The following is a 16802-nucleotide window of genomic DNA, read 5'->3' on the forward strand; positions in this document are numbered from 1 at the left end:
TTGCCAAATTAAATATATTTTCTATCTTATCCTCCTACTTTCACTGTATCCTTTAAATGTAAAACTCTTGGAGGTGGGGAGAGAAATAGAAATATTTACTAATGTTTGTCATGAAATTAGTAATATTTTGATAATTGTAAGCTTCCATCCCAGAGAAATTTTTGACAAGCTAGTACTGACGGAAGGTGAAAACAAATACAATTTTAATTATATTTTCCTCTGATGTGGCATCACATTATAGACAGCATAATGCTAATATATCTTAATGGCTATGCCTTTCAAGAGTTGACTATCAGTCAAGCATATACTTTCATGTGGTCTGTAAAAAAATTTAAAAGTGTGTCTAATGGGACAGAATAAGTCACCACATTCTGGAATATGTGCTAATTGTTCCCTTGTCATAGGGCTTTGTCATTTAAAAAAGAAAAATACACTGTTTCCTAACTATTCTGTGGATTATTATTATTAGCTTCAGAAAAGTAATTTATGCTGGCTCAGGGTTGGTGCTGCATACCATGCTATGTGTCTCCAACCTAAACTAAGGTAACTGTTGCTCTGTTTTGCCCACTATTCCTTAAACAAGTATGTACTGTTTAGGAAATGCTTTGTTTTAAACTTGTTCCTTACTCTTGGTAGCATTGTTAGTATGCTAAAATACTTTTTCTCTCCTCATATTAAAAATCTTAAGTTGCTCCATAGATCTATAAATTCCAAATCATGTGGGATCCCATACTTTATCTTCTGATGTCCAACACCATATTGTCATGTTTCAGTTTTAGCTGCAATACTTAAAAATTCTTGTGTATATTATTTTAATTATGATTACCTGCATGTCTCCAGCAGCTTCTGTGTTTTAAGAAGAAACCTTACTTACAGGAAGGTTTGACAAGAGCTCTCACCTTAACCTAAATCATCCTTCTGCGTTGGCTTGTGTCCCCTTGCAATCAGTGCTGTCACTTTGCAGGTAGGCAGCGTCAAACACCTGCACAGTTACTCTGGTTGTGCTGCTGGACCATCGCTGTTCACCTGTGTCGGGCTTTGGAACCGACCTCCACAGCAACAAACATTTTCAGTTCTACAGGCTCAAAATAAGGCTTGCATAGGAAATAAAATACATTTAGTGCATTATTTAGTACGTGTGTATTTTAGGCAGGTAATTGGCTTTCGTCTGGTAAAGATTTTCTGCGTTCTGGTAATGCTGCAGTGATCCTGTAATGTTACCTTCAGTGAAAGTGAAAGGTTGCATTTAATTGATGCCAGCTTGCTTCCACATTCAATACTTCGGTGTTTTAATATTCCAGTGAAACTGAGCTTGTGCAGTGGTGAAAAGGAGTGATTTTTTTTCTCCTTGACCTATTTTTTCTATGAGACACACAAGTATATATAAAAATTTCTTTAATGTCTCTACTTGTACGTGATAAATTAAAATCTAATAACATATATAGACAAAATTTTGTGAAAAAAAGTTTGTATATGGTACACATCTATACTCACACATTTATTTAAGCTTAATTGTATGTTAGGCGAAGTGCTTAAAAGAAATAACCTAAAAAAGGTGTTGGTTGGTGGAAGGTCAGGTGCCTGTGGTATTGCTTCAGCAGTGTACTGGGGAAAGCAGGAGGCTGCTCCTGTCCGATCGGGCCCGCGGCCACTTCAGGGCCGTCACTGCTGGGTTTGTCTCGCACACGCACCCCACGTCAGTCCCAGTTTGGTCTTAGGAAGAGTGAACCCTCCGCCCCGGGGCTGCGGCCGATCGCCTCGGGGGCGGGCGCCCCTTCTGCCGGGGTACCCAACTACCGCCCCAGGCAAACCCGCTCCGCCCGCCGCGGGGGCGCAGCCCACCCGTGGCCCTTCTCCCCGCACCGCTATTCCTTCGCTCCTTCCCAAATGGCGCCGGAGGGGGAGAGACGCGACGAACGACGCGGCCCCAGACCAAGACGCGCTCCCTCCGGGCGACGTCCAGTCCCGCGCCGCATCCCGGCGGAGCCGGGCCCCACGGGCCCCACGGGCCCCACAGCCCCACTCCCACGGTGCTACAGCCGCACCCCGAGCACCAGCTCGCCCGGACCCACATCAGCGATGCGAGAGGAGCAGGTAAGCGGGCACCGCTTCGCTCCTCGACTGACAGGTCGGCGAGGCCCCCTCCAGGGGAGGCGGGGCCGTCCCCGCCCCTCCCCGCCTCGCCGGCGGTTAGTGGCGGCGGGGCCGCGGGGCTCCCCCTGCTGGCGGCCGGCGGCAAGGCGCGGGGCGGGGGGCGCGGAGCGGAGCGCGCCCTGCCCTGCCCGGCCCCCGCCACCGGCGCTCCGCAGGCGGCAGCGCCTCGCAGCCGACAGCGGCGGTCCGCCCGGCTCCCTGCCTGCCTCCCTGTTTGCCGCTCCCGCCAGGGACCGGCGCGAGCCCAGGGACCCTTTGCAGCGGGGACCGCCGTCTCCCTGCTCCCTCTCCTCTTTCCTTCCCACCTCTCATCCGGCCGGTGAGCGCCGCCGGCTCGCCCCGCCGTGAAGTCTGGGCGCCCCCCAGCCATCGCTGCTGCTCCCCATGGGGATCCGGGAGTTCCCCAACGGCTCCGCGCGGGGCAAAGCCGCCACACTGTGAGTACCGCTGCGAAGCCGGGCGGGAGGGCTGGGTGGGACAGGGACACCCCACCCCATCCTACCCCACCCTACCTCACCTCAGCCGGCGCCGCCGTCCGCCCCCGGGGATCGGCCCGGCGGAGGGCGGCGAGGGAAGTTTGCAGTATCGCTGCCGTGGGCGCCGGGGCAGCTCACCTGCCGGCCGATGTCCCGCCGCCAACTTCGCCTCGGGCCGGCGGAGGGTGGCGACCCCCGCGGCGGCGCTGCCAGCCGGGTCCCCCCCGTGGCCCCGCTGACGACCCTCTCTCGGCCCCCAGAGGCATGCGGCGCTCCCCCGATGTCAGCCCCCGGCGGCTGTCCGATATCAGCCCGCAGCTGCGGCAGCTGAAGTACCTTGTGGTGGACGAGGCCATCAAAGAGGACTTGAAGTGGTCCCGCTCCGTGGAGGACCTCACCAGCGCGTCCGTGGGGCTCACCTCCATCGAGGAGCGGATCCTCCGCATCACCGGCTACTACGGCTACCAGCCCTGGGCCGCCAGCTACAAACGTGAGTCCCCGGCACGGTCGGGTGGGGGGCTGCGAGGAGGGGGGCAAGCACCGGGGCTTGGCGTGGTGTCTGAGAAGTGTGGGTGCGTGGCTCTGATTGCTTTACCCATGGGAAAAATTCGCTCCATGGAAGTGCTCCCACTCTGTGCAAAGAATTCTGCGCCCGTGTTGCATTAGTCCTCAGGCAGTTGCCGGCTCACAGGAGTGTAGTGCAATGATCACAACAGCTACATTTCGTTAAGAAAATAGGTCAAATGTTTGTCTTAATGTTGCAGACACAATTAGTGATGCTCATTACCCTGTTTGTGGTGGCTGTGTCGGAGTCCTATTGTGCATTCAGGTACAAGTAAAATGTTATCAGTGCACCTTTCTGTTGTTTGGGGGGGGGTGGGGAGTGAGGGCTGTCAAATTTTCACAGCACTTGACCTCAATGTTATGGCTTTTCCTTTTTGTGGAACTGCTTTTTCCACATGCCTGCACTTGAGAAAGAAACTTCCTGTGATATCAGTATGAAGGGAGACCTAGCTGTATTCCTCCACATACATGATTTACAAAGGAAGTGGTACCTTGAGTGGTTGTAATATGTATCAACTAGTATTTTTGCATGTAACACATCCTGTTTCTTGTCCATCTTTCATAACCATGATGGCATTGCATAAATTAACAAGTTCTAAGAATAATTTACCACTTAACTTAAGTAATACAAATATTTTTTTTGTCTCAATGTCGTTCATAGCATCACAGGGTTTTTATTGTAAAAATAATTCTGCTGTTCCAGAAATCATTGCTTTGCTGGGAAGACTGGCTCTGACAAAGTGATTGTTCTCATGTTGCACTTTCCTAAGTACTAACTGTGAACATTCTGAAATGTTTACTCATGGATTATCTTTTTGACAGTGTGCTTCATAATGGAAGCAAATGATGCCAGAAAGCATGGTCCACAGTACTAGTTCAGTTTTTCTATGAAGAAGAGCTGCTCCTGATTGTCTGATTATAGGACTTTACTGATAAATATCCTCAGACTTCTTCTGTATGAGCCTTTCATTTTTCTTGATTGCGATTACGATAGAAATATCTGATATTTGCTACTTCACTCACAGAGTGTATGGGATTTCTCTAAGAGCAATTCCATTGCCTGGATTGGGATCATTCCTGAGAGTAAAGCTTGTTCAGGTCAGTTTTCAGTATCAGATCATATGCTGATGCCAGACTGAGTTGCATGCTGGTGCTTCTGTCTGACAGAGTGACTAATAGCCTAGCTGAAGTCACACTGAGCTGCTACGGATGAACCTTCTGAAGTAGTAAAGGTCATGCTGGCTCCTCAATTATAACCCATTTGTTGAAATTTATAACTGTCTGAAAAAGTTAATTGCAAGCCTAAGCCTGCTATTCTTATTATATTTTCTCTCGTAACTCATTCTGAATAACAAAATTACATACTTGAGTTGTAATGGTGGGGGATAAATATACAAAGTGTCTGAATTTCATAAATGTAAGCCTAAAAATAATACGTTATGTGAAGTTGTCTCCAATTTAAAATCTGAGTTGCTAGGAAGGTAGAAGAACACACAGAAGAAAAGATCCGTCTCTCAAGCTGGTGTAATGTAGCATGGCTGAAGCAGAGTTGTGTTGATCTGCGTTAGCTGAATAGCTGACTGAATGCACATAAATGGGGTAGATAATAAAAAATGGGAAGTCAGCTTCATCACAGCTCCTTTGAAACCTCTTTGAATAGTCCTTCAAACTGGGCTTATGCTTTGGGATATGGACTTTCCTTGTGACTTTCCAGTCAGAAGGTTTAACTGGCCCCAAAATTGTGAACAAGCTATTTTTAAGTTCAAATTGCATTTTGGGTACTTTTTGTCATCTTATTGTGCATGTGTACATTTAGGTGCTGTTGGCACTAGGAAGTATCACTATGGAGTGCATTAATAATGGACCTGATTTATGGAAAATAAGTCCGTCTAGTCGGATCTAGATTTGGCCTACCTCTGTCAGTGACATTCTTTTTATTGTAACTGAATCACCTGTAGGGCCATATGTGTTTTTTTGACACTGGAGAGTATTCCTCTCATACTTCATTTAGACTGTTTTTATATATATGTATATATAAAATTGAGACATTCAGAAAGCTTTTACTAGTTTTTTAAACAAAACCCTATAAGGGAAACTACCAGAGACAATCATACACAGTGTTACCATGAGTCCAAAACTTGCTTGGCGACTACTTTTGTTGTGGTAAAAAACTGACCATTTAAAACATACTGGGATACCTCAAGGTTATGGACCAGCTCCAGTATTTAATATACTTAGATGGAAAGAGGGGAGGAAGAAGTGCTAACCTGCTGGAGACACAAACTGGTAGGAATTGAACAGAACAAGAAAGGACTTGGCATTACTCTGGGGAGAGCTGATGGAACCAGGTGAATAGCCCAAATGTTAACAAATTACTTTCAGATATCACAAATAGAAGCTTTGTGTTTCCTGAAAATGCTAAAATTATGTGCAAAATTTCACATCATTACATCACCTGGTGAGAGGGCGTAGTTTGGGACTGTGCACAGCTCAGGGAAGACCTCTGCTGTTTGACTGCACTTGCAAAACAGATTTTAGGAACTGGAATAATGTAATGTGCTTCTGTGTTATGATGCCTTCAGAGAATTAAGCAGTACAGCCTAGTGAAATACTATGTAATATTGGTTATCTCCTCTCAAAAAAGATGCCTGAAGGCTCTGAGATGAGTAAGGAAAAAGAGTACAGGCAATCTATACAGAATCTCGAGAGTTTTGGCTGTTTACCTTAAAGAGGTTGAAACAAAAGTGCTGGCATATATTCTCAGGTAGATAGAGAGGTTTTTCTACTTATTGTGTTATAAGAGAGAAACAGGTGGACAGTCAATGAAGTTGAAAAACCATCAATTAAAAACTGATAGAAAAAGAAATAATTTTTAAGAAAACACATAATTTGTTCTTGAGGTCAAGAATTCAATGGCTTATAGTTGATAGGAATGACAAGATCTATAATTGTGATAAACTGGGAAAAATATCAGAGAAGATATTAAACTTCATTATTCAGAATTCAAATTAGCCCCTCTTAGTGTGGGAGGGGGCTGCTTCTTGTGAATTTCTTGGGCTTTCCTCCATAGCATCTGCCCACCTTCAGAGAGAGAACAGGAGTGTGTCCTGATCCGATCTGGTGGTTCTAATTTTTCTGAAATTCTCACTATTGATTTTCAGGGTAACTAGTTATGTGAATAACTGCTCTCCAGTCTAAATCAAATATTCATATTTCTCCCATAGGGACTGTTTTTCAGCATCTGATTTGATTTCTCAAATGCAAAGGCAGAGGGGGAGAAACACACGTAAGATGCAGTCAGATTGTGGAGTCATACTCTGATGCAGCTACATCAATAACAGAGCTCAATATTTCTGAAATCCTAGTTATCAACAAGAGGTATGTTAATTGACTTTTTACTAATTAACACACAGAGATCAAAGAATTTAGTTAAAAAAAAATCAGCCATCCAACCAACAAAACAAAATAACAAAAACAACCAAGCAACCAAAAAAACCTATAACCCACAAAATTTGTAGATCTCAGTGACAGCCTCTTTGTTGCATGTAGATCAAACTCTTGTGAGAGTCGAATTAGCAGTGCTGTTCTCTTTCATGAAGGTTAAGTAAATTACCATGATTTCTGCCTCTAAAAGCCTGTGACTTCAGTTTCATAGCAAAGGCAAGTTTGGAGGTGAACAGCCATATTTTAAGTTTCCATTTTGTGCCACTATCAGTAGGAATTAGGTTTCTAAATATTTTTAGAAGTATAGTCCATGGGGGGTTTTCTGTACTTGAGAAATACTGGTGTCTAAACTCTTGAACTGTCTTGCTGATCTGTATGGACGTCGTCTATTTTAATTATTGTAGCAAGTGGCAGGGTGTTCGTTTCCACCTGAAATATGCACAGCTAGTACCTTTGCAGAACAATAATTTTTCTCTACGTTAACTAGGTCTATTTTGTGGTGATTCAATATCACAGTCTGTCATTATGTGATTAGTATTCTAAATACATCCATGTAGGCTTGAGCCAGCTATCCCTATTTTCCAATCTTTGCCTCTTCCTACAGATCACCCACTTCGACTCCTTGTTTAAGATTAGGGCCTTTCTTCTAAAGCAGGAACCTTCGAATATACTTAGCATGTATTCCTAAATACATACTTGTTATGGACAAATGAGGGTTATATCGGTCCGTCCCTCCTTTTAGATGCCCAAGAGATCACCTGGACTTCCACTTTTTATTCACTTACCTTCTCTATGTACTTACAGATGTTACTCTACCTGCAGAAAGAATATTAAGAGAATAATTTGTACTTTTAAGACCTCTCAGTGCTCTTTAGTAGGAAAGGACCACGGGCTGTGGCTTACAGCTGTCAACATACATTTCTATGAGACTTTGAGCTTGTGAATAACTCCATGTTGTTCTAGTGACTTCTTTTAAGGAGCTCAGATGAAGGGGAAAGATTGTGTCCAGTAACACTGAAGCTCTCTGGCACTGCTGATCCCTGCTACTTTAAAAATTAGTTCTCTAGTTTTTAATACTTCTTCATCATTATTTCAACAATAACAAAACAAGAGATGATACTGTTTTAATGTCCAGAATTTCAGCGTAGTACTCATACAGCATGTAGCAGAGTAGGTCTTGACCTGGACATGATACTCAAATGCTATCACCAATATAAGTAACATATTGGAACACATTGGCTTAAAAATATTCTAAAGACATTTTTATATTAATAGATAAATATATATATATACACACACATATATTTATGCTCAGAAAGCATAAATATGAGTATGAAAATGCCCCAGTTATGGAACTTTGGTAGCCTTAAAAGATAGTAGTTTAATGTTGGTTTTAGCTGATTAGAAGCATGGGCACTGTGCCCTTAAAAATACTGAAGTACCAGTTACAGTGCTGAAGCCCAGCGTTTCCATCTGATCCCTAGGTGTTCCTTCTTGTGATCTGCTTGTCCCGTGCCATTGAATGCTGTTACTTTCACGCTCACTAAAAGCAAATCCAGTGGGAATATGAATCAGGATAAAAAATATTACTGCTTGAAATTTGTGCCAATACTGTTTTTGTGTATTTGCATCTGAGTGAGAATTTAACATATTTTTTTGAGGTGCTATACAGGAATCTCTGGAAGTTCAAAGACAGAAGTTGAAGGGCATTGTTTTCTCTGCAGAAAGCCATCTTCAGGCCAGCTGTGATTCATTTAAAACCAGTCACTTTCTTTCCAATACATAAAAACTGAATGTAGTGCTCTTATAACTAGTGCAAGACTTGATGGTATCATTCATGTTGCTGTTCCTGAGGTCAGATGGTTATGTGGGAATCTCACTTTTCAGGTGAAAACATGGAGTAACCTCTAGATGTCTTGCTCTGGGAGAGAAACTCAGATATCTGTCCCAGGGTCAATCTATAGGTTAGTCCTCCCAGAAGCTTAGAAGACAAGTAAAAATATGTGCTTTATCTCCTTCTTTTAAGCCAGGCTTATGGTATCTGAGGCCTAATGCATTTTTTTTTTCCCTAATGCTTTTCATTGGCAATAGTAACACAACTAATCCATTGGCCCCCATAGACTTAAACTTTTGGGTCATCTCACAACTGAGAATGAGTATGGAATAGCACACTCTGGCCATGTGAGACAGGGCAGAAGAGTACAGGTGATGAAAACTGAGCTGCTGCAAAGCTACCACATGAATATTTAAAGAAAACAGGAGATTGAAATGGAACCAGCCTTTCAGAAGTTTCTTTTGCAAGACAGTTGCAATGGAGAAGAGACGTGAGGGTTCTTTGCCTTTTTTTTCAGGTGGTAAGGAAACTATTTTTTGGCCAACACTAAGGACATATCCGGTTCCTGTTCCAATATAGAGCTTCATTAATCACAAATTCTAAGTTTTTAATTGTTTGCTGGCAAACCAAGCAAATTGTAGTTTAAACTGTTTTACTAAGCGTTTTGAATTGTTTCGTAAATATTTAGTAAATTGTAAATATTTAGTGAACATTTAGTAACTTGTTTCCTAAACAATTTTAATTCTGTAGTGTCAAGTAACTACCACTTTTAATTAAGCAGCTGGATAGATATTTTATATTTTGTATCTAGTTTTCACAGTGAAGAAACTAAAAGTTACCACCTACAAATGGCCTGGTTTTTGTTTGTTTGTTATTTAAACAAACTAATTGGTTGCTTTCATTTATTTTTTTTTTTTTTTTCTTTTTAGCTTTAATTACATGTCATCAGCAGCATGGCATTTATGCAAAGCAATCCATGGCACAGCAATTAGTGGTCTGTTGGTTTCCAGCATTCATTTTATACCCTTAACAAATGATGTCATTGAATGTTGTTATTTTGGTAAAATATACCACTGAAACCTCCATCACGAAATCCCACTAGTAAACTTAGTCGTACATCTTTGTGAAGCCCATGTTAGCAGTTTGGAAGAGTGTTGACTGGCATTTGAGACTCCTTTCACTGGTGAACTGTCTTTATTTGAAATATAAAAATGTGAATGTCTTCACTAATCAATGTGTTGAATCCATAATAATGGATTGTTGCTATAAACACAAACTACTGTGTATTGATACAGATGAATGAGGCAGCAAACATTTTTGTTAAAAATGAATTTGCAGACTATCAAGAACTATGAACAAATGCTTGTTTTGGGAAAAAATTTGCATCACATTTGTGAAGGTGTATCTGTCTTTATTGGAGGCCCTTCCTTCATTAGGGAAAATTCTGTAATAGTTCTGGAGTGCACTATGTGGTGTACATTTGCAACCGAAGTCAATGATTTATTTAATAAAAGCAATTAATTACATAAGATAATGGCATTGGAATTTGGCTGCAAAGTCTGTGCTGCTCCAGATACTGTTGTGTAACTGAAGTGTCACTGAAACACAAAGGCGCAGAAGGACAAAAGCTCCGGGTCCCAGATGTTTGTCCCTCTTGAAATTGCTTAGTGCATCACCAGCGACGCTCATTAGCCCTGTAGCTAATTTTACCAGGTTTTGGTTCATGTCAGGGCTGTCTTCAAGAGGGAGTTTTTGTGCCCTAATCTCTCTTTAATGTGATGAGGTGTTTGTGTTTCATGCTCCTGGTGTAAATCAGAAGATGCTGATAATTACTGCCATTTACTTGAGTTCAAATAAACCTTCAGGATAGAAAGAGGGATGGAATAGTTACATGAAAGCAACATTACCCATTTGGCAAAGTGTTCTTCTCTGGAGCATCTGAGGGTGTAGTTCTGTCCCTCTTTTGTTTTGGAAGCAGAAGCCATAGACGTTCAACTATTGCTAGTGAATGATGACTGCTCTGAGAAAAGTAATACAATGAGAAAGAAATTTATCTGCAGATCGTGGTTCCTACCTAGGGAATAGCTCGGCTTCATGCAATATATCTTCTTGTAGAGCCTGCTTCCCTGAGCATTTTTGATTCTCTGATTGTCTTCACTTGGCACACATTATTTGATTCCTCAGCACATCCATGGAAAGAAAAAGATGCTGTGATTGCATGTAAGGCCATAGAGAATTATTTGCTTTATGAACCACTCCATGAAACATGCCATAGGTGGTAGGGATGCAGGGGGGTGGTATTCCTGATTTCCTTTTTTTTTAAATTTTGGCAAGCTTGTGTTGCACTTGGCCAGCTCCCTTTATAAAAAGCTCTGTATTTTCTCTTGAACTTTAGGGTCTCATGCCTTATTTTGCTTCCTGTCATTTTGTTTCCATGAGTATATCTGGCCAATGTAAGAAATGGGCATTTTTGTCTGAGAGCTGAAATTTGGATCTTTGAGCTCCTCCAGGACAGGTGAATGTAACTGGCTGCTAGTGAAAACAGTTGCATGCTTCCTAATAAGGCCTTGATCTTGCATCTAAATACTATTTTTGCTTTGCTATAACTGGCCCCTGTGCAATAGTTTGTGAAAAGGGTCCTTCATGTCTAAAGGGAGCAGCCAGATTTTCAGTTTTGAACTGTGGTGCAAAGTCCTACCAATCCCACTGCAATATGAATAATAACCAGTAGAGCTAATCTGATAGTGATAACCTAAAGGGTTTAATCTTTTCTTGACTTTTATATTGGAAATAGCACAGATTTTATATTTTTCCTCGCTATCTCTTCTTCATACCAGCTAAATTACTGAAGTAGCATGGAAGTTGAACTTGTCCTCTTTCCATGTGTGCTAGAGCAGACCAAGCCATTTGACTCTTACAGTCACTGGCAGTTGTGCTGTTCATGAGACCTGTGGTAGTCCGGGGGCTCTACCTTATCCCAGGTATCTTGCTTTGGCTTTGCCAGATCCGTGCAGTTGTGGGAACAGAGCACTGGCTTGTCCTCAGGTGGGAAATGAACTGAAGACCTGCTCATTCAGACGTGTCACACTTGTGTGAGGATGATGATGGTGTTTCCATGGTGATATCCTGAAAGGCTGGAGTTGGCTTTCCTTTTCCAAACAGAAACTTGTATCTAGTGTAGTTTATCGAGTGCTCAGTAGGGATTATCTGCTTGCGAGTTTTGGCTGTAGCTGAGATACTCAGTGCCAAGATTAAGATCAGTCATCCAGTGTTTGCACCATGAAATAGCAAATACATGTTTGTGGCTCTATGATTCTGTTTGCTCTCCTGCTAGCTTTATGCGATGTCTTTTGAAAGCTTTGAGACTGGTTAATGAAATATGCAGCCATTTATATTAGTATTTATTTGGGCAAACTAACATGGTAATAGTCTTATGGTAATCGTGTTTAAGTTTTCAGTTTAGACAGTAGCTACTGCTTATGTTTTTGGGTAGTGCATTCCGTGGAACAGTAGTTAATAACAGAAAGCATGCTGTTCCTTGTCCTTGTGCTGAAATTAATTTTTGCTGTATAGCGTATAATTTTACAGTGTCCCACTGGCCTGGTAACTTCTCAGTTCTGGATCTTTTTTCCTTTCAGAATGAAGACAATTTTAATGTAGAGAAATATGTTAGGTTTGTTTTTCAGAGACTTGTTAAAGAGAAGAAATTAGCAAATAATGTAAAGGTAGAAAAAGGCAGGAAAGAAAAAAAACCTAAAAATCAGTAGAACCATGGAAAATATTTATAAGCAGAGTTAGGAGTTTGGATCACTTTCACGTTTAGTAAGAGTGAAAAAAGGGCGGAAAAGGGTTGTTTTTTTTTTTCTACAGATTTGACTTCCTGACACTTCTACGTCATGTGTTGTGACTAGGGAGTGGCCTCTGTTTTTCAGGACTTATTTTTCAGCTATTTCTTATACACATTACAGTGTATTCTGTGGGCCTGAATTTGAATGCTCAGGTTTTATGCAAGCCAGAGATTATGCCAAGACAAGGCAAATTATAGGAATGGCAGGTGAGTCTTGAACGGAAAATGAATATAAACCCACATTTAGTTAGTGTAGTAGGTATATTGTGGGGCTCCTGCATCCAGCCACATGAACTTTCTCCCAGGATATATGGAGTAAAGCCCTTTTTCAAAAGATTCTCTATTTCAGCTGGGGCAAATACGTGAGTTGGAGTGAAAACCAGATTAACATGGAGGAATAGAGCTACTGTATGCCTCACTTCAGGGATTTCAGGAGGCTGATTCCTGGATGTTTTCTCCAGCTTGCCAGGTTATCCTGGGAGGAATATATAAGGAGTGCATAAAGACATCTTCAATCGCTGCATTCCCACAGTTGCCTTGTAAGTCTTACGATTGATTTGTTCAGCCTGGAGAAGAGGAGACTAAGAGGAAACCTTATCACAGTCTACAGCTTCCTCATAAGGGGAGGAGGAGGGGCAGGTGCTGATCTCTTCTCTTTGATGACCAATGACAGAACCGGAGGGAATGGCAGGAAGGTGTGCCAGAGAGGTTTAGGTTGGACATTAGGAAAAGGTTCCTCACTCAGAGGGTGGTGGAGCACTGGAACTGGCTCCCCAAGGAGGTGTCATGGCCCCAAGCCTCACAGTGTTCAAGAAGAGACTGGACAATGCCCTCAAACACATTATGTGAACTGTGAGGTTGTCTTTTGCAGGGACAGGAGTTGAAGTCGATGATCCTCGTGGGTCCCTTCCAACTCAGGACATCCTATGATTCTGTGATTCTATGATAATACTCTTAGAGAGTGTAGCATAGAATTTGACCTCCAGTTCCTGCTCATAAAATTACTTTCCAGCCTTTGGCAAGTACTTGTACTTTAATAAACAACTTCTTTAATAAGCAACTTCTTTACTTTGTCCTTTTTTTTTTGTTGTGTGTTGTTCGATATCTGTAGGAAATTCTTTGTGTTTCACCAATAGTGAAGAGGTACAGCACTTTATATGTGTTCTGACTTCATTTAGGGTGAGAAGTAGTTTTGGTTTTTTATTATATTTTTCCAATAGAAACAAAAATGGGCAGTAAATCATAGATGCATGAATGAGTGTATTCTTTGTAGGGAAATGCATGGACAAGAAATGGGTCTTGAATCTTGTACTGGGAGCAGTACTTGGGCCCCCTGTTTCTGGTGTCTGCGCAGTAGAAGTTGAATCTCACTGGAAATCTTTCTGACAAACAATATTAGGCATTCTGTATTTATTCCTGAAAAACTCAGAGAATGAAAAAATTTTTGCATGGCATCTTTATAGTAATCTTTGCTATTAATATTACTTTAAAATGACACTCGTACACCAGACGGTGTTTTCTTTCTGCGTGTCAGATTCTTTTACACCCTACATTAACACTTCAAAAGCACAATATCTCTTGTCTACATAATAAAAATACAATGGAAGGGGGAATGATATCAGAATCCCCAGAGTGCAAACCTAGACTTTCTTACAGCTCCCTGGGTACTTTTTATTTCTTGATGAAATTGTTGCACAAAGGAATCTGGGAAAGGCACCTCCAGTAGAGCACTTCTGGCTCAAAGTCGTCTATTATTCAGCTCTGCACTTGTACTAATATTGAAAATATGAAAGAATTAGAAAAACTGTTGGGATGAATCCCTGACTCCAACCACATCCATAGCACTTTTGTCAGTAACTTAAGTCAAACCAGGTTTCTCCCATGAGGCTTAAGTCCTTGAGTTTGCCTTTTAAGCAGGCTTCTCACTTTATATGCTGAACATTTGTTCCTAAGGCAACTGCATCCAATTACACCTACCCGTACATGGTCTTTATTATATGTTACTGAGCACTATTGAGGAGCTCTATTTTACTTATAGAATAATTATTTCTTTTAAAAATGTGCATTTTAAATTTTCTTTTGTGTTGAACTTGGTATTTAATTTGTACTTAATATCTTGTCCCAACATGGGTAGAAAGGATCTACAGCAATTGAGAAGAGATCACTCTTCCCATTGCCTAGAAAGATGACTACCCAAACCAAAGTGCTGAAAGAGGGGGAACTTATATGCAGTCATTTAGAGTTTCTTGTTAGCAGTAAAGGACTGAAACCTCTGATAGGGCCTGCTATAGAAGCACTGGGTTAGGAGGAGAAGGTCCTCAAACAGGTCTGTTACCAACAGAAAATTCCTATTTCCCTAAGTCCAAACTCCCTCATTTTTGCTAAATGCTAAATCATATCTCCTGTCTATCCACTTCAGATGAGGACAAATAATCCCCCCTATGCTAGTGCAGGGGACAATGAATGGGTCTGAGACCTTTTAAAATAACAGAAAGACATTCTAGTTCATCATTTGTATAATCTATAACTAGGAAGCCAGTTAGGACTTGATAGCCCTGACTCAGTCAGCTGGGAAATAAGAGCAGATAAAACCAGACCTCTTTGCAAATGTAGACAAATTAGGGTGTGTAATGGGCTGGAATTACAGGGTACCTGGAAAAATTTCAAAGATATCAAAATGTTGTACATGCAGCTTAGTTGTTTTGGTTATTGTTAAGCTATCCCACCACAAAAACATGAGTGACATACAGATGCAGCTTGGAGAAACTCCAAGATAAAGTTTAAAAGCCATCTAATGAAGCTGTTTGATTGGGTCAGTGCATTAACCTTTTATCTCTTTGTTCTCAAACACCGAAATCACTCAGCTTTCAAATTGGTAAGACCACAACAGAAGCTAAGAGAAATTTTGCCTGCCTAAAACCAGCAACTAATGGTGTGCAGGAAACTGCAGTCCTGAATGGAAGTGAGGGTCCTGATCTAACTGTAGTTGTGATGGGTCCATGAAGGCTGCGCACTTTGGCAGACTTAGACACTCATAAACCACCAGTGAGTCTCAGGAGTAAACTAGCTGGAGTATTTTTACAAACACAACATGCTATCACAAGGCCAAAGTCTCTTTTTCTATTCTAATGCCTTCTGCACTTTTCAAATAGAAGTGCAAAGTGGCTGGACCTGGTCCCAGCTTCCAGCTGAGAGCATTCCTGTTGTAGCTATCTGTTGATGTAAACGTGGTTGGTAAATTCACTTCCAGCTAAGAGCATTCCCCTTGTAGCTACCTGTCAATGTAGACGTTTAGTGAATTCCTTTGTTTTCTTCACTTTGTTTCCATGCAGAAGGCAATTTAGACAGGAGGTATGTGCGATCCTCCAATTATAAGAAAATGATCCCTCTTATTTATGTCAGGTGAGGACAACATGAGAGCAGTGAAACTGCCTTTCTATCTGGAGCTGTTTGAAACAGGAAGAGGTAACACAATCTCAAATGTTGAGACAATTTGGATGTTGAAACACATTTTTGGAGCAAGGATTGTAGAATCTTAGCCAAACTTGCATGCCCAGCTGTAGGAATTGCACCAGGGAAATAAGAGAGATCTAGACCAAGAGATTTAATATTAGCTAACATCTTGGATATTAACTGCTCTAGCTGAATTACTGTGCATTGAAGAATAGTTGGAAGGCACAAAACAATCAGCACATTGCATAAAGGCTTCTTTCACTTGAGGTGTATAGCTCTCAGCTAGTACAAGGTTAAACCAGTTGCATGGTAATCTGCTTTGTGCAACAGCAGCTAATTTTACTAAAAAAAAAATTGATTATATAAATCTGAGCTCAGTGTTGAAGCTGGAGAATTTGTCTGACAGTAACCAGCCTTGCAAGTCCTGATCTTTCTTGCTTTTTTGTTGCTGTTATTTCTAATAGGGTGAATTATTCTTTCTTCTCGTAAGGATGTTTTAATTAGATTTTTTTAGAGTTAAAATTAGAGCAATTCTCAACTATTTTAAATAATATTTCTCAAATATTTTTGCATTTATAGGTTCTTGGGGCTAACAAATAAGTAAAGTTTAAATATTATAGTAGCTACTATAAGGTAATGTCCCAAGCCTGTCAGTGTTAAAGAGGCATTTGGGCAATGCCCTTAATAACATGCTTTAACTTTTGGTCAGCCCTGAAGTGGTCAGGCAGTTGGGCTAGATCATTGTTGGAGGTCCCTTCCAACTGAAATAAACTATTCTACTCTTCGTATCTCCTGTAATTTTTATTATGTTAATGTTACACCATAAAAATTTTAAAGTAGCCAAAATAATTGAAAATACCCATGGATCTAAGTACAGGGTCATGCATCTGCTTTATATTTGAAAGATCAGTGGGTTTGATTCAGATAAATAACAAGGGAGCTATATTTCCTTGGAGCTGCTGAGTTCTGAGGAAATGTCTCTACAACTATTTGATACACAAATTTCAGTCCTGAAAAATTATATATGAGT

General features: G+C 41.3%; 1 protein-coding gene across 3 annotated transcripts in view; it reads left to right on the plus strand.

The window, feature by feature from the left end:
* Positions 1–2244: 2244 nt before the first annotated feature.
* Positions 2245–16802, plus strand: part of SLC35F3 (solute carrier family 35 member F3) — a 179407-nt gene continuing 164849 nt past the window's right edge. The window contains exons 1-2 of one of the 3 annotated variants that reach the window (XM_065057787.1): positions 2245–2591; positions 2891–3120. In XM_065057787.1, coding sequence (XP_064913859.1) covers positions 2539–2591; positions 2891–3120 — 283 coding nt within the window. In that variant the 5' untranslated portion in view covers positions 2245–2538. The remainder of the gene's footprint in view (positions 2592–2890; positions 3121–16802) is intronic. The other 2 variants (XM_065057783.1, XM_065057784.1) reach the window with 2 other exon arrangements.

Source organism: Columba livia, chromosome 3 (assembly GCF_036013475.1).
Source record: "Columba livia isolate bColLiv1 breed racing homer chromosome 3, bColLiv1.pat.W.v2, whole genome shotgun sequence".
Lineage (NCBI taxonomy): Eukaryota > Metazoa > Chordata > Aves > Columbiformes > Columbidae > Columba > Columba livia.